The sequence below is a fragment of the Dasypus novemcinctus genome, chromosome 2 (genome assembly GCF_030445035.2).
Source record: "Dasypus novemcinctus isolate mDasNov1 chromosome 2, mDasNov1.1.hap2, whole genome shotgun sequence".
Classification (NCBI taxonomy): domain Eukaryota; kingdom Metazoa; phylum Chordata; class Mammalia; order Cingulata; family Dasypodidae; genus Dasypus; species Dasypus novemcinctus.
The window spans coordinates 56,446,249-56,472,517 of record NC_080674.1 but is presented as its reverse complement, the minus strand read 5'-3'; the positions used below and the strand labels follow the sequence as shown (position 1 = coordinate 56,472,517).

Genomic DNA, 26,269 nt, shown 5'->3' with positions numbered 1-26,269 from the left:
AAAGAAAACTTAAACATAGGAGAGAGCCTGTCCAAAGTGGGAAAGAATCATTAATAAAAGGGCAGAAACAGAGTCAAGACAACCAGCACATTCCCTGAAAGTTCAGCTGACATCAACAAGGTTTCAGAGATGATGCAAACACACCCAGGAACACATGGGCGCTGAGATTCAAAGAAATGCAACATGCCTTGCATCACAAACCTGGCTGTGAAGAAAGGTGTGGTTGTGGCTAGGTATTTACCTTAAGAAAACATGGTTGCAAGACTTCCTCCCACAGAATGAGATCCCTTCTCTTCCAGTCCCTGGGCATGTACTACTAAATAAGTCAGGTAGCTCTTCCAAGTTTCCTTTCAAATGTTTGTTCTCTCAGCTGGTACATGCAGAAAGCTTGGAGCTATTTTTCTCTTTAAAATGGTAGAAACTCTTTCTCCTCCACACATATGACTGGCACTTTATAAAACATTCTTAAAATCTCAGCCAATACTCCCTGAGGGACTAATGGACAGAATACGAGATGCAGCAAATTGTTTCAGCTCACAAAATCTCTACAGCTGGCTGAGCATGGCAAAGGGCCCCAAGAAAGGAGAGAGAAGACAGAGGTGCCTATCTATGCAAAGAGGTAATACTGATAATACCAACTGACACACTTCACATAGCCCATTAGCCCTCAGAACAGCCCAGCGAGGTAAATACTAGTATTATCCTATTGTACAGATGAAGAACCAGGCAGAGAGAAGTTAAGCATCCAAAGTTATACAGCTAGCAAGGAAGTAGCAGTGCCAGATTCAGACTCTGGAGGTTGGGTTCCAGAGACTGCACTCCCATCACTTTTCTATATTGTCTATATATATATGATATATATGATACTATTTTGGTTTCAAAGTCAGCCAACTGTATAACTATATCAATGACCTTAAACTTGTCCCTGCATGGCCGGAATATTCCAGGCTGGCTCTTAATTCTGTACAGGGAAGTGGATTTGGCCCCACGGATAGGGCATCCGTCTTCCACATGGGAAGTCCAAGGTTCAAACCCAGGGCCTCCTGACCCATGTGATGAGCTGGCCCACGCGCAGTGCTGATGTGTGCAAGAAGTGCCCTGCCACGCAGGGGTGTCAGGGAACCCCATGTGCAAGGAGTGCCTCCTGTAAGGAGAGCCGCCCAGGGCCGGAAAACAAAGCACAGCCTGCCCAGGAGTAGCGTTGCATACACAGAGAGCTGACGCAGCAAGATGATGCAACAAAAAGAGATACAGATTGCAGGTGCCACTGACAAGAATACAAGCGGACACAGAAGAACACACAGCGAATGGACACAGAGAGCAGACAACGGGGGGGTGGAGGGGAAGAGGGGAGAGGAATAAATAAAAAATAAATCTTAAAAAAAAAAAATTCTACGCAACAGAACAGACACCGTCCTGGCTCGGGACTTTCTGACCAAGGTTCACAGAGACTCTTCATCACCAGTGGGTGGCAGTGTTTCTACATGGAGTCATGGGGGTGCTCTGAAGGCCTGGCACCGTCCCTAAAGGTGAAAGAGCCTCACCACCTTATTCCTGGCAGCCCCAAGATTGCAATTTCTTTACTGACCCTAAGGCATCCAGGTTAATCCTGTGGGAGGAAGTCACCAATCTAATTATTTATTTAAATAATTCTCCTCTGTCCTGCCATCCCTGGTATAGCTCCATCATAAATTACACATTTGATGCGTGGTGCAGATGCGCGCAAGGAGTGCTGTGCCACGTAGGGGTGTCGCCCGCGTAGGGGATCCCCATGCGCGAGGAGTGCGCCCCGTAAGGAGAGCCGCCCAGCGCGAAAGAAAGTGCAGCCTGCCCAGGAATGGTGCCACACATGTGGAGAGCTGACACAACAAGACGACCCAACAAAAAGAAACACAGATTCCCATGCCGCTGACAACAACAGAAGTGGACAAAGAAAACAACACAGCAAATAGACACACAAAACAGACAACTGGGGTGGGGGTGGAAAGGGGAGAGAAATAAATAAATCTTTAAAAAAAATAAATTACACATTTGTCTTCTCAGTACAGTATATCATTCTTAGAGACACTCTACCACCTTTGTACCCACAATTTCACTAAGCTATGGTATATGTTGAATAAATGGATGAATGAATACATTTATTTCAGTTCTTCAGAGGCAATCAATTCCACTCCAGAGAATAATCTGAGAAAGATCTGCAGAGTCCTCCATAGTTGCCCAAAATGAATCCAGACTTTAGTGGTGACTCTAGGGTGGGTTCAGCCACCCAAGGATCCTCAGAATAGAATGAACCAAGGAAAGCTTCTCAAGACCACCCTGGTCTAGACTCTTGAAACTGCAATACCCAATCTGCCCTTGTGCTAACATGGCTCATCAACAAAAGCATCACCATTTAAATAGAACAAGTGTCAAGCTGACCTTGAATAATTTCAGTCAAGTGGGCCCAGTAACTGGTGTAACCAAGGCTTTTCCAAGAAACTCTACAATAGCCTAAGGGCAGAGGTGCTATGTGAAAATCTTGAACAGCGCCCACATGTGTGACAAAATCTGAGAAGCTACGAGGAAGATCCTCTAATGTAAAATCTGAAAAAAACTGTTTTTAGTTCCCCCTCCTCCCCAAGATGACTCCCTTGTCTATTTGCTCATTGTTATTTTTGCTCATTTTCTGCTTGTTGTCTGTTTCTTTCTTCTTTTGGGAGGTACCAATACCTCCCATGTGGGAAGCAAGCACCCAACTGCTTGAGCCACACCCATCTGCTCTGCTTGTTTGTTTTTGCTCATTGTCTGCTTATTGTCTGCTCATTGTTTGTCTTCTTTAGGAGGCACTGGGAACTACACCCGGGATCTCCCATGTGGGGAGCCTTGATCGCTTCCCCCAAAAAAATTTTTTTAAAGATTTTTATTTATTTATTTTTTGTTTATTTCTCTCCCCTTGCCCCCCGCCCCAGTTGTCTGCTCTCTGTATCCATTCGCTGTGTGCTCTTCTGTGACCACTTCTATCCTTATCAGCAGAACCAGGAATCTGTTTCTTTTTGTTGCGTCATCTTGCACACAAATCCGTGTGTGCAGCACAATTCTTGGGCAGGCTGCAGTTTCTTTCGTGCTGGGTGGCTCTCCTTACAGGGCATACTCCTTGTGCGTGGGGCTCCCCTACGCGGGGGACACCCCTGCGTGGCACAGCACTCCTTGCACATCAGCACTGCGCATGGGCCTGCTCCACACGGGTCAAGGAGGCCTGGGGTTTGAACCACGAACCTCCCATGTGGTAGGCCCAAAGGATGCCCTATCCATTGGGCCAAGTCCCCAAAATATTTTTAATAGTCTATTACATGTCTGAGATCTCACAATTAGAGTTAGGCATTGGGATTGGTAAAATAATTTTGGGTGAATCCAGAAACCAGTTAGGGTTTTTGACCATGAAAAATGAGGGAAATAAATGATGCTAAGAATGTTTATACTTCCAAATTATAGGTAAAAATTAAGAAAAAATTTAAAATGTACACCTTTTTAAAATTAATAGGGTATTTATAAAGGTCTGAATTAGCAAAAAAAAAACATTATTTTTTCCTTTTTCAGAACTTTGTGAAATATCAAGGACTTGTTTTCTCAGCTCTAGACATACCAGCTTCTGACTATTTTTTTGGGTAGTAGTGCATTAATATAAAGCTAGTAAGCCAGTCTCATCTCCCACCATCTAAGAAGGAAAAAAACTTCATTTGTTTTAATGGCTATAAAAGAACATAAATTCAATTTAGAGTATTTGGAAAATAGAGAAAGTTCTGTAGAATATCCATGAGGTTATCTCTATGGACTTTTTGATGTATGTTCTTCCAACCTTTTATATACCACACACTATATACATAATTTTTATAAAATATAATCTATATTTCTTCACATGCTTGTCCTCCCCATTTCATTCTGTCTCTTTTCCATTTTCTCTACATTCGTTTGCTCTTCCTCTTTGTGCATTCTGAAATATCTCTCCATGTACTCATACATAAGTCTACCTGATTAATTTTCACAGAGTTAGAGACAAAGAGACATTCTGCCTGGTTCTATTCAAAACATGCTCCTTTCCTAAGATGGATGGAAAATAGAGAGATGAGAGGCAGAGAAAGGAAAGGGAGAGAGGAAGAAAGGAAGGTAGGGGAAGCAGACATGGTTCAATAGAAAGAGCATCGTCTACCATATGGGAGGGTCCAGGGTTCAATACCGAGGGCCTTCTGACCTGTGCAGTGAGCTGACTCACGCACAGAGCTGCCGCGCACAAGGAGTGCCATGCCACGCACACCCCCATGTGGGGTGTCCCATGTTCAAGGAGTGTGCCCTGCAAGGAGAGCCACCCCACCTGAAAACAAAAAAGCACAGCCAGCCCAGTAATGGCACCACACACATGGAGAGCTGACACAGCAAGATGACGTAACAAAAAAGAGATGCAGTTTCCTGGTGCCACTGAGGGTGCAAGTGGACACAGAAGAACACACAGCGAGTGGACACAGAGAGCAGACAAAGGGGCTCAGGGTGGGGGGGAGAAGGGGAAGAAATAAATAAAATAAATCTTAAAAAAAAAAAGGAAGATAGAATTTATATGTTGTTTTGCAGTTCTTTTGGATAACTTAAGAGGGTTTGTGAACCTCAGTAGAAAAAAAAAATTCCTACTCCTCTTTTCAATTCCATAAGGGCCGTCAGGCATCCTTCTCTTTGCACCAGATATTTCTACATCATTCTTCCTCATTTCTACAGAAATTCTTTGTACAATGTCCAAGTTTAAGCCTATTTGCATTGACCACAGTTTAGATTGGTTATTTCTACACAACCTCTAGGAAAGCTCCTTCATTTCCTATTTCCTAATCTTTCTGTGGTTTAGAATTATAACTCAGGTCTAGAAGGAACTCTGTAGAACATTCTGTCCTGCATTACATTCCTTCCTTGCCCGATTTCTTATGCTTTACTCTGGTGGCTGAATTCCTTCTGCAGCTCACTTCCTTGGTGGTCATTTAACCAAGACTGGTCACCTTCAGTGCAGGAAGCTCACTACCTCTTGAAGTGACCCAGACCATTTTTAACAAGGCTTTAACAATTAAAATACCTGTCTCTCTGTCACAGTCATACACTGGTATTTGTAACTGTTGCAGTGTCACAGAAAAAGGTATCCATAAAATTTTACACATGAAAAACTCTGAATATCTGAAGACTCCTGTCCTGACCCCATTGAATAACCTTGAGAGTAAACATATCTATTTCCTTCAACTGTTTCTCGTGTAACATGAATGAAGTCCTTTCAGTACCCATTTTGGTCACTTTCCTCTGAATATTCTTAGGACAACACGTAATCCATGGACCATAAACCTCAACATGGCACCAACCAGTTGGGAATAGAAAAGCCCTGTCGCCTCCATTCTGCTTTCTGGAATACTTACTAATGCAGACAGAGTTACTAGCTTTACTATCACACTGTTCATTTCTATAGAGTCAACCACCCAATCTAAAACTTTAAGTTCTTTCTTAATGTGCTGCTGCTTAAACCTTGTATCAATTAGACTTTCAGTGAAAATACACAAAAAAATCTATGCAAACTGACTTAAGCAAAAAAGAAATTTGGCACACACTTATGTTCCAGAGTGGTGCTGGCTTAAGTCAGAGCTTGATTCAGGAGTTCAATGATGTCACCAGGTCCCAATTTGTCCTTCTTTGGTCCAGAGCTGCTCTTCTCCTTGCATTGTCCTCATTATTCTGAGACAGACTTTCCATTCACAAGATGTCCCCCAGGAGCTCCCAGGTTCATAGCCCATGGAACAAAGAGGGAATCTGATACTGAAGAAATAAGAACAAAATTTCCTGACAACCAAAAGAAACTTCCCACAAAAGAAGAGAAAGAAAACAGTTTTATTATTGAATAATCATTAAACTAGAATGTGCATCCCAGGCAATCTGCTAAAGATATTGCAAAGACAGAAAGAAAACTTACCCTTTTATATATATAGCCAGGCAGACACAACCTATTACATACATGTTCTTAAGTCTTAAGAGAAAGGATGGCTACTCCTTGGGGAAAAGGGCCTCACAGCACCCTTTTATCACAAATAGTTAATCTTAAATTCAACCGGCAATTTGGGCAGCCACTTGTGTTTTCCAGAAAAAAAAAAATACATTTCTCACATATTTATGACAAGAGATAGGTTTGCAGCTGGAGCGAGGCACTGGCTGAAGTTAGCCTCCTACCCTCCCACAGAAACTGGGAGATGGAGGCACTATCTTCCTTGATGATTACATTTCAAAAGGATGGCTCCCAGGTCCTTGGAAAACACTCCTGGGTTGCAAAATCTGGCCAGAGGCCTAATTAGCTTTTTAAAAGACAGACAACTCAAAGGGGCAGAGAAAGAATTGGCAAGTTTTCTAAACAAAATGTTCTAAGAAGGGGGCAGGGTGACTCCTTCTCTGTTTGTACCAGGAGAAATTGTTTTTCTTTTTCTAACTTGTATTTACCCTTACACTTGCTCCCAGAAATCCCAGTCAATGAAGCACTGCCTTTTAAGGGCTCTGACTGTGTCCTGAGTCCGTCTCTGTGGGCAACATAATGATAATGCTGAGCAGTTTAGTTCTAGGTTGCATGTTCCATGCATGAGCCAGGGATATAGTCAATCCCACTGAAAGTGGAGAGGAAGTGGTCCTGGAAACTAACCAGGTTAAGGTAACCAGCAGGATGAGGGGCTGCTGAGCAGCTAAAAACATTATGGCAATTACCCTTCCATTAGTTTAACTGGGTGGTTTATGGAAAAAAAATACATTACTCTATGGGTATAGCTATTAAATTCAATCCTGCTGGCTATATCTTTTGGGGATCCTAATTCTATTAGGTCAGCTGTTCATTGACCCTCTCAGCTGTATGTTCTCTGCCAGTGTCATGGCATGCTTTACAAAATTTTATTCTCTCAGGGATGAACAGGTTATCAATATGGGACGCCTCGATCCACCACTCAGGTCTTCTTTCCCAGGCAGTCCTATCACTGCACCTTTGGATGTGGTCATAGCAGCCAGATTCCAGGCCCATCTTTGTCTTCCAATCCAGGTCCTATTTCTTGTGCCCAGAGATGTCATGCACCATCTTGATAAAATATCTAGCCACCTAGGAAAGTTTCTAGTAGAGAGAAAATGCCCTATGCAGTGTATGGATTCTTTATCTAGTCTTTAGCAGAGGGAGACATTGTTCTCTCTGCTCTCTGTAAACAAGTCTCAGATTTCTAGTGCTCTCTACATAAGCAAAAGAAAAGAAGTAGCAAAATGTACACAAAAGTTAACTTTGTGTCAAACCCTGTTCTAAACAAACATAGGATTAAATATTAATTTATTTAATCCTCATAATAACCTTATGATATAGGTTATCACCATTCTCTCCATTTTATTTATTTATTTATTTATTTATTTATTTCTCTCTCCTCTCCCCCCCACCACGGTTATCTGTTCTCTGTCTATTTGCTGCGTCTTCTTTTGTCAGCGGCACGGGAATCTGTGTTTCTTTTGGTTGCGTCATCTAGTTGTGTCCGCTCTCCGTGTGTGCGGTGCCATTCCTGGGCAGGCTGCACTTTCTTTCGCACTGGGTGGCTCTCCTTACGGAGCGCACTCCTTGCGCGTGGGGCTCCCCTACGCGGGGGACACTCCTCCGTGGCACAGCACTCCTTGCACGCATCAGCACTGCACATGGCCAGCTCCACACGGGTCAAGGAGGCCCGGGGATTGAACCGTGGACCTCCCATGTGGTAGACGGATGCCCTAACCACTGGGCCAAGTCTGCCGCCTCTCTCCATTTTAAAGACAGGGAAATTGAGACTCAGAGAGGGTAACTTGTCCAAATTCGTACAGCCAGCAAGTACAAGCCAGGGTTTGCATTTAAGAAGTCTGGCTCCAGATTCCTTGAACTTACCACTGGAGGATGTTTGACCTTTAACCTCCATCACCTTCCACTTCAGCCCCCAGATAAATGTACAAGTGAGTCTGCCCCACCACCACCACCACTACCACCAAAACAAAACAAAACAAAACAAAAACCTACTATGGATAAATGAGGGATCAACTATGCACTTTACAAAACAGTTTTTGTCATAATAAGGGAGTCATTTTTAATAACAAGCTCTTCTGGAGTCAAGTCAACTGGTTAGAAATCATTAGCTTCCCAGGAATACTGGGACAGAGAAATCAAAGGGTTAGAACCACTGCCAACTATACATTTATTAGAACTATAAAGGATGTCTGGCCACATTACAATAAAAATACAATTTTAAAAATTCTTGCACACATCTTTTTTCCCCTGAATAACAGCTATGTTTAGGAGGAAAAAGATGTGTGGGAGATATTGTATGAGCAGTTGGGGTTGACACAGTATCTTTCAGGGGGTTTCTCCATGAGCAGAGCTTGCTTCCCAGCCCTTCCAGAGCTCCCCTGGGGTTCCGTAGACCTGCAGTTCTGATATCACCTTTGTCAGGACCGTTAATTACTTCAGTCATGCACAGAGGTGTAATATAGGTGGCTACCGAATTCAAAGAGGTTGCATACAGTTCTGTTTCTTCTGGAAACACCATCGCATTATACCCCAGGTATTCCCAATGAAGGCGATTTTGTGAAGGAACGACATACAGAGATGAGGCCAGGGTTAAAAGAACAAATAAGGGAAGCTGAGGCACCAGAGACTAACATCAGTAGGAAGCTTTTCTTACCCTTGGAGGAAGTAGTACCAGAGGGAGTCAGGGAGAGCTGGCTCTGTGCAGAAGGAGTGTTCTGGTAGGAGGGAGATAACTATTGCTAGAGACACTGTGCTGGGAAAGAGCAGGAAGAAATACCCCCTCTTTCTTTCCTCTCCCTGTCAATCATCTGCCAGGGCCTCCTACTGGCAAGCCAGTGAGCGAAAAAATCTGAGTGATGTAGTCAACAAGGGCCAGCCCCCCAGGACACAGAGTGGGGGTGAGAAGGGCAGATTTGGAGGGCAGAGAGTAACCAGCACAATGTCTCATTCCAAAGTGGAGAAACTTTTCCTTCACTGAAGGAAAAGTAACATATTTCAGACCATGAAGAGAAACCCAGAACAAGATGAGGATGGTACTTCTCTGTCTGGTCTCACTGATTTCAAACAGGCTGAATGCCTGGAGAGAGTCATGAAATCTCAGAGGACATCTAATCCCTGCAGGCTCCTTCCCTATGTAGGGTGGTAGTACAGCACGGCCCACGGTGATCCACCTTTCTTCAGAAGTGGTGAGGATTCATGTGATCAGCTTGACTCAGCCTCCTGCCTGGATGTGCCAGAGAGGTTTTAATGAATCACTTGTGTGGGTGATGGTTTGGGTGTTATGCTTTCAGTGGATTCACTGCACACACTCTACTCAGTATTTCTCTGTTTGATTCATGAAGGTGATTCATCTGAGGAAATTGACCTGACCATGGTTTACCAGGCAGCATCTAACGGAGATGTCAATACTCTAACTGCGGTGATTAGGGAAGACCCTGCGATTCTAGAATGCTGTGACAGTGAAGGTGAGAGGTTTAAGCACTTTAAATACTCCAGAATGATCTGCTTTATCCTTTTGAGGTGGTCTTCAGAGAACAAGGTGAATAAAATTATATCTGACAAGCCACCTTGATACTGGAGGGACAAGGAATATCCTGTGTGTAGTGATGTGCAGGCATCTCATTATTTCTTTACGTGAGGGTCTTGGAGGCAAAGCTTTAAATTCTTTTATATCACATTTTATAATGAAGCTAGTCAGTTTGAGTTTGTTTCCAACTCCTTTGTGGTGCTATGACCAAAGTAGACAGGCTGAGTAGTTAGAACAGGGGTGTGGGAAGAGGAAGCCACTTTTGGTAGCAGTGGGTATTGGAAAAATGTTACTTTTAAAGGCAGAGAGCAAGGGTTTCTGCTTCTAGGAAGATGAATTAGACGTATTTTTAGTGTCTTTAGTATAACTAAAAGCCTTGGGCATTAGCTATAAAACAAATAAAAAAAGGACTCTTGAAGCTGAAGAGAAAAAAACAAACTGCCTAGGACTTTAGATCCCCAGGAACGATGTGATGATTGTTCCCTGGGTTTTCTTTTAGCTTCATGTGTTCCAGACATGAAGCTGAAGACGCCAGCAAACCAGAAATGGCAATGGCCACAGGAATTTTTTTTTTAATCCCCCAACAAATGCCTACTCTCTCTAACCAAAGAACCAGGAAAGAAACAGCCTGTTTTAGACAATAGTCACTCTATTCTAGCTAAGCCCTAAAGAAGAAAAAAAGTGGGGGCCACTCCTACCTACACCAACAAAGACCCAATGGAATTCCACCTCCACCAAGCTGCAATAAGGCTTCTTCCTCCCCTGCTGTGTGGTGTCAGAGATGGCCAAGTAGGGAGCCTGAACTTTCACTCTCATCAGGTAGTAACAACCTCACCCTTGGTATCAGTGGACACCATGTGGAGAACAGTAATGAAGCACCCCTATACTTCTCAGTCAGGGAGATATCATTGGATGCCTGGTGGGGAACTGGCAGTCCCACCCCTGCTCAGAGCCCCCTCCCTCAGATGTCAATGGGAGCTAAAAGGAGGGAGGGCACCTGGACTTCTACTCCCACCTGGCAATAACAAGGTGGCACCCTCCCCATCCTTTGTGCCAAAGGAAGCCAGTTAAAACAGAAGGTTTAAGATCCAAGGTCTCGTACCTTAATACCCAGAATGTTAAGGTTTTAAATGAAAGTCACTCATACATTTAAAATCTGATGGAGATTTTAAAGCAGCCATAATAAAATGCTTCAGTGAATAATTGCTAGCATGGTTGAAACAGATGAAAAATTTAGAAAACCACAAAAAAGAAATAAGGAAATAGAAAATCTCAATCAAGAGATAGAAGATACAAAGAAAAGTCACATGAAAAATTTTGGAATTTAAAAATACAATAATAAGAAGCCAGAATGGAAAGGACAGAGACAAAAATCAATGAACTTGAAGATAGAATAATAAGAATTACTGAATCTGAATATCAGAGAGAAAGTAGACTCACAAAAATTAACAGATCTAACATTTATATCTTTTTTTTTTAAGATTTATTTTTTATTTATTTCTCTCCTGTTCCCTACCCTCCATTGTCTGCTCTCTGTGTCCATTCGCTGTGCATTCTTCTGTGTCCACTTTCATTCTTGTCAGCAGCACTGGGAATCTGTGTCTCGTTTTGTTGCATCATCTTGCTACTTCAGCTCTCCACGTGTGCGGCGCCACTCCTGGGCAGACTGTGCTTTTTTTCATGCAGGGTGGCTCTCCTTGCAGGGCACACTCCTCGTGCTTGGGGCTCCCCTACGCAGTGGACACCCCTGCATGGCACAGCACTCCTTGCACATATCAGCACTATGCATGGGCCAACTCACCACATAGGTCAGGAGGCCCTGGGTTTGAGTCCTGGACCTCCCATGCAGTAGGCAGACGCTCTATCAGTTGAGCCAAATCTGCTTCCCTGACATTCAGATGTGATAACAATCTGATAATGTTCATGTCATCAAAGTCCATTAAAGAAAGGAGAACAGTATGACTTCAAAAGTACTTGAACAAATAAGAGCTAAGTACTTCCCAATTTTGGCAAGAGACATGAACCTGTAGATTCAAGAAGCCAAGTGAACCCCAAACAGTATAAACTTTAAAGAAATCTCTATCAACATACATAATATTCAAACTTCTGAAAACTAAAGACAAAGAAAACAATCTTGAAGACTGTGAGAGAGAAATCACACTTTATCTGCAGGAATGGGGATGTGAATGACAGCAGATTTCTCATTAGAAACCATAAAAGCTAGATGGAAGTTGCACTTTTTTTTTTTTTAAATTGAAAGAAAAGGGTTCTATATTCAGCAAAAAATATCCTTCAGGAATAAACAGGAAATCAAAATATTCTCAGATGAAGTAAAACTAAGAGAATTTGACACCAGTAGACATACACTGAAAGAATAGCTAAAGGAAGTTTTATAAACAAAAAGGAAATGAAACAAGAAGGAATCTTGGAATGTCAGGAAGGAAGGAGCAAAAATGTGGGTAAATGCAATAGACTTTCCTTCTCTTCTTTAGTTTTCTAAATTAGGTTTGACAGTTGAAGCAAAAGAGTGATGTGGTTGTAAATGCATGTAGAGGAAATATGTAAGACAATTACAGTATTAACACAAGAGGGTTTTCACACTTCATTTGAACTGGTAATTAAGGTCATGATGTTGTGCTACCATCACCATCATTCTTTACCAAAACTTTTTAATCAATCCAAACAGAAATTCTGAGCCAATTGAGCATTAACAACCTATTCCCTACTCCTGTCCCAGCCCCTACCAGGTAACCTGTATTATAGTTTCTGACTCTATAAATTTCCAACCAGATTTTTTATAGATATAGATAAAATTATTCTAAAATAATATGGAAAGGCAAAGGAATTAGGATAACTAAAACAATTTTGAAAAAGAAGAATAAAGTGTGAGGAATAAGTCTACCTGATTTCAAGACTTATTATATAATTACACTAATCAAGACTGGTATTGGCTGAGGGATAAACACATAGATTAATGGAACTGAAGAGAAAACCCTACACAAATCTGTCCAACTTATTTTTTACAAAAGTAGAAAAAAATTGAGGAAAGATAGATGCTTCAACAAATGATGCTGAAGCAATTAGACATCTATAGCCAATAATAATAATGATGATGATAATAATAAAAAGATTAGTGGAAAGGTTATGAACTCAGGAGACAGACAGTACTAGGTTTAGAATCTTGAGTCTTCCACTTGCTAGGTAACACATTTTTTTTTTTTAATTTGATAATGCACTATTGTCCTTATCCCTGAAAGAAATTTTTGTTGAGCATAGAACTGTAGGCTGACAATTATTTCTGGGTGTAATTATTTTCCTTTCACTTAGTAGCAAGGTATTAGCTTGCTGTTTGTTTGTTTGACATATCTTTTTTTTATTTTAATGAACTTTATAGGAAATAATCTACATATAATAAAAGGCACTTATTTTAAGAGTTCCGTTTGAAGAGTCTTAGGAAATGTATATACCTGTGTAACCACCACCACACTCAAGATATAAAATATCTTATCACCCCAAGAAGTTCCCTCAAACCACTTTGCGGACAACTTCCCCACACACACTTTGGTCCCACGCAACCACTTATCTGGTCTGTTACTAAATATTAGATTTCCTCTTTCTAGAACTTTGTATAAATAAGATCATATAATATGTACTCATTGTGTCTGACTTTTGATTTCTCTTGCTCAGTCTGATTTTGAGATTTGTCCATGTTACTGCAAATAATGGTAGTTTGCTTCTTTTCTCTGTTGAGGAGTGGTCAACAAATTGTATGTATGTACCACAACTTGTTTATCCATTCACCTATTGATAACATTTGATTATATCTAGTTTTTGGATATTACAAATAAAGATTCTTTGAATATTCATTTCCAAGTCTTTGTTTAGATATATAGCTTCATCTCTCCAAAGTAAATTCCTAGGATGGGAATTGCAGGGTCATATTGTTAAGCGTTTGCTTAACTTTAGAAGAAACTGCTAGACTGTTTTTCAAAGCAGCTGTATGATTTTGCATTGCTGTCAACAATGAATGAGCATTACTGTTGCTCTTTGTCTTAGTTTGCTAAATGCTGTCCAAGCAATATACCAGAAAAGGATTGACCTTTATACTGGGAATTTGCAAAGTTAAACGTTTACTGTTCTGAGGCTATGAAAAGGTCCAAATTCAAGGCATCATCAAGACAATTGGATCATCAAGTTGCAGCTGTGCACAATCAGGCACATGCCAGAGCACAATGCCCATCCACTTGTCTCTCCTCTCTCCTCTGGGTCTCATCTCTTCAACCTTGAACTGCAACATGGGTCTCACCTCTTGGGGGCCTCTTTCTGTGCCTCTGTGCTCTGCTGATTCCAGCAGCCTTCTCACTGTATCTCTGCCACTTTTTTCCTGTGTTTCACTGCTTTCAGTGCTCTGTGTATAAAGGACTCCAGCAAGAGGACCAGGACCCACCCCTGGGTCATACCTCAGTGAAGCAACTCAATCAAAGTCCCCTTAACTGAATCCAATTCAATCAAAGGGTCCCAGATCCACAGGAATGGATTTGCTCCAAGAACATGATCTCTCCCTGAATCCACAAAAAGTTTCAAGCTAGCACCCTCTGTATCCTCATGAATACTTGGTATTGTCAGTTGTTGGCTTTTTTTTAGGCTTTCTAGCATATGTGTAGTGATATCTCATATTGGGTTTTAATTCTCATGAGGGCTAATGATGTTGGACATCTTTTTATGTGCTTATTGGCCGTCTTTTTTGGTGAAGTGCCTGCTCAGATCTTTTCCCCGTTTTAAAAACTGATTGTCTTAATGAATTTTAAGAGTTCTTTCTATATTGTGGGTACAAATACCCTATCAGATTAAAAATATTCTTTCCCAGTGTGTGACTTGCTTTTTCATATTCTAATCAATGAATTTGATAAGCAGGAGGATTTAATTTGATGAAGTCTTATTTATCATTCATCTTTTCATAGATCATTTTGTTTTGTTTTTGCTGTTGTTCTGAAAAACCTGTGCATACCCCAAGATTGCAAAGATTTTCTTCTATGTTTTCTTGTAAGGTTTTATAGTGTTAACATTTATTTCAGGCAGCGGACTTGGCCCAGTGGTTAGGGCGTCCGTCTACCACATGGGAGGTCCGCGGTTCAAACCCCGGGCCTCCTTGACCCGTGTGGATTTGGCCCATGTGCAGTGCTGATGCGCGCAAGGAGTGCCATGCCACCCAGGGGTGTCCCCCGTATAGGGGAGCCCCACATGCAAGGAGTGCGCCCTGTAAGGAGAGCCGCCCAGCACAAAAGAAAGTGCAGCCTGCCCAGGCATGGCACCGCCCACACAGAGAGCTTGACACAGTAAGATGACGCAACAAGTAGAAACACAGATTCCCATGCCGCTGACAACAACAGAAGCAGACAAAGAAGATGCAGCAAATAGACACAAAGAACAGACAACCGGGGTGGGGGGGGGGGAAGGGGAGAGAAATAAATAAATAAATTTTTAAAAAAAGAAACATTTATTTCAGGACTATAATCCATTTTGAGTTCATTTTTGTGTATGACAGGGTAAAGATCAAGGTTTATTTCTTAATACAAATAACCGCTTTTTACCAGGACAATTTTTTAAAATTTTACCCTTTACTCCACTGAATTTTCTGTGCAACTATGTTGAAAATCTATTCACCTGTGAGCCTACTTTTTTGACTCTCTATTCCATTCAGTTTACCTATAGCTATACTTACACCAATGCCACCCTATGTTATTGTAACTTTATAGTGTCTTAAAAACATGTAGTATAAATTTTCATTTAATTCAAAATTGTTTTGGTTTTTCTAGGTTCTTTGCATTTCCATATAAATTTTAGAATCAGGTTCTAATCTACAAAAAACCTCATAGGATTATGATTGGAATTGCTGCAATCTACAGATTAAGCTATGAATAATCAATAGTGTAACATAATTGAGTCTTCTAATCCCTGAATATGTTCTATCTATTTATTTTATTTATGTTTTCTTTAATTTTTTTACAATGTCTTTTTTTTTTAAGGAGGTGCCAGGGATTGAACCCCAGGACCTCATACATGGGAAGCAGGTGCTTAACCTGAGCTACACCTTCTCCACAATGTCTTTTGTCTTCAGTTTGTCCCTAATTATTTCATGATTTTTATGCTAATGTTAATAATATATTTTTATTTCATTTTCAATTGTTATATAGAAATGCAATTGATTTTTGTATTTTCATCTTGTATCCTGTAACCATGCTATTATTCACTTATTAATCATAGCTGCTTTTTTGTAAATCCTTTATTATTTTCTACATGAATAATCATGTCATCAGCAACTAAGGACAGTATTACATCTTCCTTCTCAATGTGTATGTCTTTTATATCTTTCTCCTGCCATGATATGCTCACTAAGACATCCAGTACAATGTTGAATAGCACTGGTAAAAGTGGACATCCTTGCCTTGTTCACAATCTTGTTTACAGTAAAGGGAAAGTATTCAGACTTTCATAGTTGAATATATTAGCTGTGGCTTTTTGTAGATACTCGATCATGATGAAGATATTTCTTTCTATTCCATTTTTCTGAGCTTTCATCATGAAAACCTAGGATGTTTTAGCCTTTTTCACAATGATGGATTCATCTTGCTAATATTTTTAAGGAATTTGTGTGTGTATATATATATGTCTGAGTGGTATTGGCCTGTAGTTTCCTTTTTCATAATGTCTTTGGTTTTAGCACCAGAGTAATGCTGGCCTCATAAAATAAGTTGAAAAATATTCTTTCCTCTTCCGTTTTCTAAAATAATTTATACAGGGTTAGTATTCTTTCTTCCTTAAATCTTAGATAGAATTCACCTGTGAAGCCCACCAATCTGTGGTTTTCTCCATGGGAATCATTTTAATTACAAACTCAATTTCTTTAATAAATAAAGGGTTAATCAGATATTCATTTTTATTCAGTTCAAAATACTTTCTCATTTCTCTTGTGATTTCTTCTTAGGGCCATGGATTATTTTTAATTAAAAAAAAAGATTTTTTGAGGTATAAAAGCCATGCTGCACATATTTAGAGTGTACAATTTGATGAATTTTGACATAGATAGATAGATAGATAGATAGATAGATAGATAGATAGATAGATAAATGATAGATAGATAGATCTGTGAAACTCTCATCACAATCTAGACAATGACCAGATCCATTACTTCCAAGTTTCCTTATTCCCCTTTGTAGTCCCTTTCTTCCTTCCCTCCCTGCCCGTTTCCCATTCCCATTCCCAGGCAACCACTGATCCGCTGTTATTAGTTTGTATTTTCTAAAATTTTATAAAACTTGAAACATTGTTTGTACCCTTTTTCACTTTTACAAATATTATAAATCACTCAGTGAGCCATTATTATTTGTTCTTTAAATTGTCAATTAACTTTTAAAGAAATTTTAAAATGAGAATAAAAGTATTTTTAAATTTACCCACATATTTACCATTTCTGGCACTCAGCATTCCTTTGTGTAGATGTCAGACATAATTGGAAACCATTTTCCTTCCATTCGAAGAAATTCCTTTAACATTTCTAGTAGTAAAGTTCTGTTAGTTTTAGTTGGAGTACTTCCTTGCTTTTTGCCACTACAAGATGCTCTAGCTCATCTTGTATATTTCCTGCCCTAGTCCTAGAACCCGTCATGTCTCCACAAAACCTTGATTTCTTTTATTGGAGAAAGGTGTTAGAAAACAAGATCTGGGCACAAGCTGAGCTCATTGCCACTGGGATCCTATTTCATTTAGGCCCTCTCATTTGACAGATAGGTATGTATACTTTCCCATCTATGTTCATACAACTATGACTATTTCTGTATGTATATTAAGCTAAACTTGAGTTCTTACTGATGTCTCCAACTCTAATCCAGGTCTAATGACCTCATGGGTCATCATTTTAGTCTCTTTCCTTGGTTATCTGTAAAGTCCCACCCCAGCAGTGAGAAACATGTCCCCCACCAGCTGCCATCCATTTAATTAAGAATCCAATTCCAGTAAACATATATAGCAGCATCAGAATTTTTCACTCTTACCCCCAAGGAAATAACTTTATCTGTGACAGTACAGTGCAATTCCTTTTGCCTTCATTCTTACAAATGCCACCCATTTCCAAAGTTACTTAGGTTATCACATTTTCTTCCCACTCCCTTCAGTGAGGTTGTTTCATACATTTGTCATGCAGTTAGATTCTTATCTCAGTCGTATTCATTTTGGGACCCCTGACCTCCTACATGATTTTTTAAAAAATTCTATGCTGTAAGTATACATATATTAAGTTTGGACTTTCTTCTGTAACTTACTTGTGCCCTCAAGGCCTGCTAGAACCTGATCTAGTATATACCACTTCCATTTGTGATGATGGAGTACTGCTGGGCACACACAACTTTATGGCTTGTTGGGTCAGACAACAACCATTCATGATAGGCAGCTCCGTTCTCATGGTAATTTGGTGGCCCATGGTTAAGGGTTCATTCTCTTCTAAGGCCCAGGAGGAAACCAAAACTGTTTCTCAAGAGGAGAGTAGTTAACTGCAGAGGATGGCTGGGCTTTGCTCCAAAGTCCTAAGTGTCTGCACTGTGTGATTCTCCTCTAGGGACCTTCCAAACGCTCCAGGCAACATTTTCATTTTCCAGTGAAACTGCCAGCACCACTGGATCTGCTGGACCATACGGTCCAAGTGGCAGGGCAGCTTGCACAACAGCCTGGACCTGTTGCAGGGCCTCCTCTTATTGTGGTCCCATTCAAAACCAATCACTTTTCAGTCACTCAGTAAATAGGCAAGAGTGAGCAATATGGTGACTCCAAAATCCAAAGAGGCCAACTAGGCATTGTGCCTCATTTTGGGGGGCCAGATGCAGCAGCTTATCTTTTACCTTTGAAGAGATATCTCAAAATGCCCCACACAACTGGATGCCTAGAAATTTTCCTAATGTGGAAGTCCCGTAAATGTTTGTTGGGTGTATCTCCCACCCACACATTTAATAAAAGGTTTGTGGGAATAAAATAAAGAATGATGACAGATTATAACATGGAAACCTGGTTTAGAATGGAAAATCAGGTAAGTCTTGACTAAGAAATTACATTTAAGCTAGGATATCAAGATGGGTATGAATTAGCCAGGAAGAACATCTGGCCTTATGACTATAATATCTCGTAAACCTTTGGCTTTATTCTATTGAATATTTCAGGTTTCATAGATTGCTTCAATAATAGCCTTTTGCAGCATGTTCCCTGACTATCCTTTTTTCCCTGGTAGTTATAACTACCATCTGCTAAAAAAGAAAATGGAAGTAAGGAAGACAAGCAGGAAGGCCGGAAGGAAAGAAGGGAGGGAGGGAGGAAAAATAAATTCAGCCACTATTTAAGACATAGTACTTCATTGTCACCTTTACCCAGTGTAGGTGCCTACTGACTATTAGAAAGGGAGAGATTTGAAGAGGAAACTGGGTTGCCAGCTCCAAGTTTTCAGTGAGAACAACAGTCCTGGGATTTATCTATTCTCAGGGATCTCTGAGGGATGTAGCTTGCAGTCTATGCAGCAAAGTCACAGCCTGAACATAAATCTCCATCCAAAAGTGAGCTAAAGAAGTCTCAGCTGGGAGTGAGATCACGTCTAAGATTTGGTTTCTTCACCTGAAGTATTGTGGGGTACCTGCCTTCTGCTTCACCAGGCTGGCTTGTTCTTACAGCTCCACAAAAGTTAGCCAGAATATGTAATATCATCTCTATCTATATTCAAGAAGAAAGAACAAAATAAACCAAATTCTTGGCCCTTAAACACCCATACTGATGCCTAAAACTGAGAAATATTAGTAAGGTAGCTGCTGTTAGTAAGAATGTGTGCAACTACAGACTAGCCTACCTTCACTGCTCTTTACCACCCACCTTCCAGTTCCTTTACCAGCCACCATCCATAAAAGCTGTCCGGAACCTGTCTGCCTGGCTCGAGTTGATTTCCAAAGGCACTTCCAGATGCTGCATGGATAAAGCCTGCCTGTTAGGTCCCAAATTATGCTGATCCCTGAAGTAGTACCATACAGTTTTTATCATCTGCATGAAATGCCTTAGTCATCCAATTATTGTGAAATTACAGAAGAGTGAATAAGGCCAGAAAATAAAATACACAAGTTTATATAAATGTAGCAACAATCATCAACATCTCTCCTAAGTCTTGTACAACTCAGCAGCTGGGTTTGTGTTGAGGATGGTTCATTTATCTGCAAAGAGCAAAACAAATGAATAGGCCAATAAAGTCTGCTCGTAAATTTAACAAGTCAAACATTTTGTAAAGGCTGTTGAAATGTTTCATTCCAGGCTGTACGCCCTTGATGCATGCGGTTTCTGGACGCCAAGTGGACACGGTGAAGCTGCTGTTGAAGATGGGAGCCAATATCAACACGCAGGACTCATATGGCCGCACAAGTTTATGCCTGGCAACCTATCTGGTACCTACTTGTGTCTGCCGCAGGACTAGGGAAGCGGGTGTGCTGACGGTATTGTTAGGGGTCCCCCTTGCAGGAGAGTGTACTTGGACATATGCAGCTGGTGGGTGGAAATAGAACTGAATGCTTCGTTCCAACAATCTTCAGCATTTATATTGCCATTCATTCCGGATCTTCCTAAGAATCCTCTAAGATAGAAGTGTTGTCACTATTAGAAATACATTTCAAAGGCTTCAAAATTTCCTTAGGGACACATCTGGACATTCTTGGTACTCCTCCCAGGAATGTCCTCCACAAGCATCCCTGAGAGGATGGAAGCACTTTTGACGCTTCAGGAACAGGCATGGGGTAGGATAGGCTGGAGTGGAGGCTGAAGGCTGAGGAATGTGGAAAAGGATGAGAACTGAGAAGTAAGTGAGATGGGGGGTGGGGAAGAAATGCCAGACTCTTGAGGGGCCACGGCAAGCACAGTCTCAGCCCATGATCAGTTCTCAATTTAAAAACTGTGACATAAACAAAGGTCTGAAAAAAACTTTTCTTCATAATCGCGCATAGTGCCAGTCCTCATCACAAAGAGACGTTAGTTCAGCATTTCCCAACACCTAAGTTAGCTTACTGAGTGCTTATGGAAAATCCTCAAGCCCCTCTCTTCTCAAATCTTCCCCCAATCCTTCCGGGAGGCCCCAGGGCCTGCCTCAAGTCCACGTCAAACAAGTCCTCCTAACGGCCACTTGGGGGTCATCATTCCTGTCCTTTCCAAGAAGGCACCTGGAAATGTTCATCGTGACCACCATGCGTTTCCTTGCATTTGTATTGCTGCCTGCTGCCAGAAATGGATTTCTCCTGGGCCACTCCACAGTGTCCTGAAGCGGCCCTGACCCTTCCCTTCCCCAAACACCAAACCCTCCTGCCTTGATCCATCATAGATCACAATGAGGCATTGCCCAGTTCTCACAGAGATTTACTTTAGAAACTTCTTTTCCATTTTTTATTTGCTTGCCCTCAAACATGAATCTGTAGAAGAACTTTTCAAAGTGTGATGCACACATCTCTTGTCATGTTATCACTTAGGGTAATTCTTCACATCTGAGTTCCTGAGAGGCAGCCTGGACCTCCTCAGTCAGTCACTTTGGGGGTGGGACAGAATGGTTGGGGGTCATAGGCAGAAGGTGTCTGCATTTTAAACAAACATCCTTGGCAATTTTTATGCCCACCCAAGTTTGAATACCACAGGAGTGTGAGGACTAGCTGAAGCCCAGTATTTCAGACATACATAAGACTGCCCCCATTCCCCTCCCCTGTAGCTCCTGCTCTAATAGCTGCTTGGGCTGTGGAATTTTTGGTGTCTCAGCTGAAGAAGACAGAACATTTAGATCAAGGGGTGGAGGAGGGAGATAGAGACGGTTTATAGAGTTGACCGCCACTACTAGCATACAGAATATGGTGAAACTGAACCTCACTTCTTTTGGAATTCTGTAATTCAAAATTTCGATTTTTTTTTTTTTTTTTTGCTAGACTGGCCTGGAAAGAGTACTCCTCTGGAGAGCGGAGAGCATAGTGGGGAACTCTTGGAGCCTAGCGAGGTGACACATTTGCAGACAAGTCTTTCTAGGAAAGTGTTCTAAGGAGCTGCATGAGGGAACTGTACCTGTATGACACCAAGTGGAATCACCTGCTTAATAATGCCTCGGTCTCTTGGAAGACTCCCAAAGGCAGAACCTCATCCCTTGCTCTCCTGAGCTCTCTGGGAAGGATGGAGCGAAGTCCCAGGGATTGTACTAAGATGCCTACCACCCCCTCCTGTCAGTGTTTGAATTAGTTGTTAAAGGGAAACTTAACAGAAGGGACTCTCATGAAAGTCTCAGTCACAGCTCCAAACTCAGTATACAAATAAACTTATCATAAATGTGTGATCTCAGGCAAGTCATTTAACTTCTGTGTGCCTTTTTCTTCATTTGTAAAACAATACTCACTTTACAACACAATGTTTATCCCAATTGAGAGAAAAAGCACTGTGGAGTCCCCAGCGCATAGTAAGAGCAAGGATTATTTGTTGGTTCTGAACACTGACCATGGGTTTCAGATAATCTCAACCATTTTCTAATTTTTTTCTGAAGAAAAAAAAACTACTGATGCCTACATAGTTCCAGGAAATGTTGCAAAACAATAAAAAATGTTTCAAACCCTCCCTCCTGAAAAGATCTGTTTTTCAAAAACTGTTAAATTTTTGCAACTCTAAAATTTGTCCAGTATGGTTTTTTGGGGGAGTCTTTCAGTCATACTCTTTCCTTTTAATGAGAGAATTGATGACTTGGAAATAAATAACTAAAAACAGAATACACACATTAGTAATCTATGAGTCAAGACTGACAATGCCAGAAAAATATTTGTTTCTACTTAAGACTTAGATATTACCAGTCAATTCTAAAAAAACCATATTCAATATTATAACCTATGAATTTTTATATGCTTTTATTAATAGATTTTTTCTCAGACTTTTTAGAACCAAATATTCTTTCTTGTCATAACTGTCTTCTCCATGCATTCATTAACATTTTCATTTTATTTTTTTGCTTCCCATATTGCCTTGGCGGAGGGAATCTTGAGTCATTTTTCCCATCTTACTGGGTAATCTTGGGGTAGGAGGGCAGGAAACCTGTTTCTAAATAAAATAGAGAGTTAGCATATTTTTCTTCCCCTTTATTCTTCAGAGTAATTGTTTCATCTATTTACAAATCTATTTATAATTAGGTGAGTAAAACACTTGGTTCTGGATGAATGTGAAACAAGCTTAGTTCTCAGAAGCGTTGGACCAGTTACTTAAAGCAATACGGAACAAAATGGAGGGCGGGCCCGAGAGTATATTGCCCTTTGAGATGGGAGAGACGGTCTGGGAATGGCCCAGCTGTAAGTCCTGACCTGGTATATGGTAATTCCAGGTTTCAATCCAGGGAACCAGAAAAACAGCAAAGAGTTCACACTGTTTCTTGGGGAATCTCTAGGTGGGTACAATGCAGCAATCAAGAATCCTTGGAAGGTTTTGTGATACTCTCATATTCAGGAATTTGGGAGGTCAGCAGCAGAAAGATCAGTTAATAAGGTGGGAGGGTCCCAGCCCTTGGAGTGGGGTATGGGCAGCATGGGCAGGGAAGGGGAATACCAGTGAGTAGCCCTGGAAATGGCAAACAAGAGGCAGGATGCAGATCTAGGAGTCATTCTGACTCTAAAGGTGCTCCTGATAACATGGGAATCCACACCTCAGGGCCTTCAGCCCTGTGCAGAAGTGTCTAAGTTAAAGTTGTGGTCCTTAGCCACTTCAAATAAATAAACAAACAAATAAATAAAATACACGTGTTAGCCAAATCAAAGATGCAAAGAAAAAAAAAAACTAGAGAAACTTTATGGGTTATGTGTTACACAAGATTGTGTTATGTTATATTATATTATATTATATTATATTATATTATATTATATTATATTATATTATATTATATTGTATTGTATTGTATTGTATTGTATTGTATTGTATTGTATTGTATTATACTATACTATACTATACTATACTATACTATACTATACTATACTATACTATACTATACTGTACTATACTATATTATATTATATATTCAGTTGCTCTCATATTTCAGGGTTGGCTGGAAGGCTGTGTGAGTCTGCTCAGAAATGGTGCCAAGCACAATATCCCAGATAAAAATGGTCGCCTGCCACTGCATGCTGCCACTGCTGAGTCTGATGTGAGGTAAGTAGCCAGGTTCAGAGGACACTAAAATGGGAAGGGACCCAACTTGGATTAGGAGGTCATATAATCCATCCTTCTGGGCTAACAAAAACAAAACCCATCCATTGTTTTTTTGAAGTTGCAGCAGAGAAGATCTTATATCAGTAAATCTAAATTCTTTGGAATGGATTTAACCTCTAATCTCTTTCACCTCCTACTTCAAGAAAAACTCTTTTCTCTTAGTCCTTGGTTTAAGGAGAAAAGTTATTTGTCTTCATCTGAATTAGTACAGTCATTCATCCAATTAATCAGTCATTATTAATTCAATAAATATTTTTGAGTGCTTTTTACATACCAAGCATTGTTTTAGGCCCTAGCCATTTCACAGTAAGCAAGACAGAGGCCAACCTCACAGAGTTTACTTTCAAATGAAGAGGGTCAGCAACACACTAGCAAAGAAATAAATATATAAAATAGTTTCAAAGGTGATGAGTGCTATGAAGAAAATCAAACAGGGTAAAAAAGCAATGATTGCACAGAAAGATTAATGTCTAAACCCAGGGCCAGGCCAACATTTATGGATTGGAAGAAGGAGAAGGACCTAGCAAAGGAGATAGACAGGAAGACCAGCGAGTTGGAAGACAAAAGCAAGAGTGTGTGCTCCTAGAAGCCATGTGAAGAAACATATTAAACTAAATTGGATGATCAAAAAAAAGGTCAATAAACGGCAATCATGTGACAAAGGACAAAATTTGCCCAGACCAAAGGCAACCACAGCTTCCCCATTCTAAATGGCCCCAGTACCCTGGGAGCAGCTAACAGTGTTGCTGACTATAAAATCAGCAACGTCCTGGCCTCTTCCTTTAAACTCTGTCGTAGAGAACAAGCCTCTGACAGGAATTTAGCATTCCCCAGTCCTAGGCCACCGGCCAGCTCCACAGGGAGAACAAGATGTGTCTTCCCCTCTACACTCTGAGTGCAGACCAACCTTAAAACTGTGGACGTTGGAGGAGACCAAAGCCTTGATCTTGAGCGATAACAGGATTTCTTCATTTCAATCTGCTTTACAGTAAAATTAAAGGGTTTAGGAAATTCCAGGGCTATTCCCAGGGCTAGCCTCTTATTACCATTGGATAATATCCAGAAATAACAGAAAACTAGGATTTATCCAAAGCCCAACAAAACAAGAAAGTTTAGAGATGAAACAAGTCTAGATCGCTAACAACCAATAAGCATTGTAAGGGGATGACTCCCTTTTAATGAATCAGACAAAAAAGAATGGTCTTTCTTAACAACCTACAAAAATATTTAGTCACAAAATCATTCTCTTTTCCTGCAAGTGATCGTTTGGAAATAAGTATAAAATCTCATAAAATAAGTCTGCCTTTATTTACTCTAACTGATTGCTATTACCTGTCTCAACTCAGATTAGTCATTTAAAATCTACCTGATTCTGAAACAAAATCCTGCTTTAATTATGGTAATGATAGCTGTTGTAACAAAACAAAAACAAACAAACAAAAAAACCCACCAAAAAAACAAATAAAGCTTCAGTGTTTTCACACCATAAAAGTTTATTTCTTACACATGTAGCTGTCCAATGTCACTGTTCCTGGATGGTATGTGGCTCCTCTCCACATGCTGATTATGGGACCTAAGCTTCCACATCACCTAGGATCACAGAATTCTCTTCTTTCACTCCACAAATGGGGAAAGAGAAGACTGGAGAGGCCCCACCCCTTTTTTTGTTTGTTTATTAAAATCTTAGCCTGTAAATTGCACACTTCATTTCTGCTTACATTTCATTAATAAGGACTATTCATTTGGCTTTACCTGGGTATAATGAAGACTGGAGAATATAGTACCTGACCAGGAATCTACTGCCCAGCAATAACCCCAGTCCTTGAAAGGACAGCATGAATTTCGGTGAAAAACTAGCTGTGTCTGCCATCAACCCATTACCCCTGAGGAATGAATAAAGACTTGTCGGTCAGAATAACACTCAAGATCAGTTTAGTCAATCAATTAGGCTCATCCTCTAAAATCACTGCAATAATAAATTGAACACCAACCAAGTTTACTTTCTCTTTTGTTGATTTGTATGTCTATTTCTTATGCCCAGTGGTGCCCCTTTACTATTTAGGATCTACAGGATCATCACTATAACTGGGAAAATGAAGAGTGGTGATGTTCCTTTCTCTTGAAATTTTCTCTAATGATTCAGCCATGACCTTAGGATGAGTTGAATCCAGAAAAATAAACATTCTCCTGCGTGCTTATGACATTGTTTTATTGCCCTAAATGAAGTGGCCTTAACCCTTAAATTATGGCTAAGATCAACTATTCGGTATTGGTTTCCCACCTACAATTATAAGTACCATACAATGGATTGGCTTAAAAACAAGAATTCATTGGCTCACATTTTCAGAGGCTAGAAGGTTTGTCTTCTCCCAGGGTCAGTATCTTCTGGCCGGCTGCTAATCTTTGGG

At 40.5% G+C, this 26,269-nt stretch overlaps 1 protein-coding gene across 1 annotated transcript in view; it reads left to right on the top strand.

Annotated features, from left to right (window-relative positions):
- Positions 1–26,269, top strand: part of ANKRD55 (ankyrin repeat domain 55) — an 88,546-nt gene that overhangs the window by 13,072 nt on the left and 49,205 nt on the right. The window contains exons 2-4 of the mRNA XM_023589024.2: positions 9,400–9,522; positions 19,917–20,047; positions 23,692–23,801. Coding sequence (XP_023444792.1) covers positions 9,400–9,522; positions 19,917–20,047; positions 23,692–23,801 — 364 coding nt within the window. The remainder of the gene's footprint in view (positions 1–9,399; positions 9,523–19,916; positions 20,048–23,691; positions 23,802–26,269) is intronic.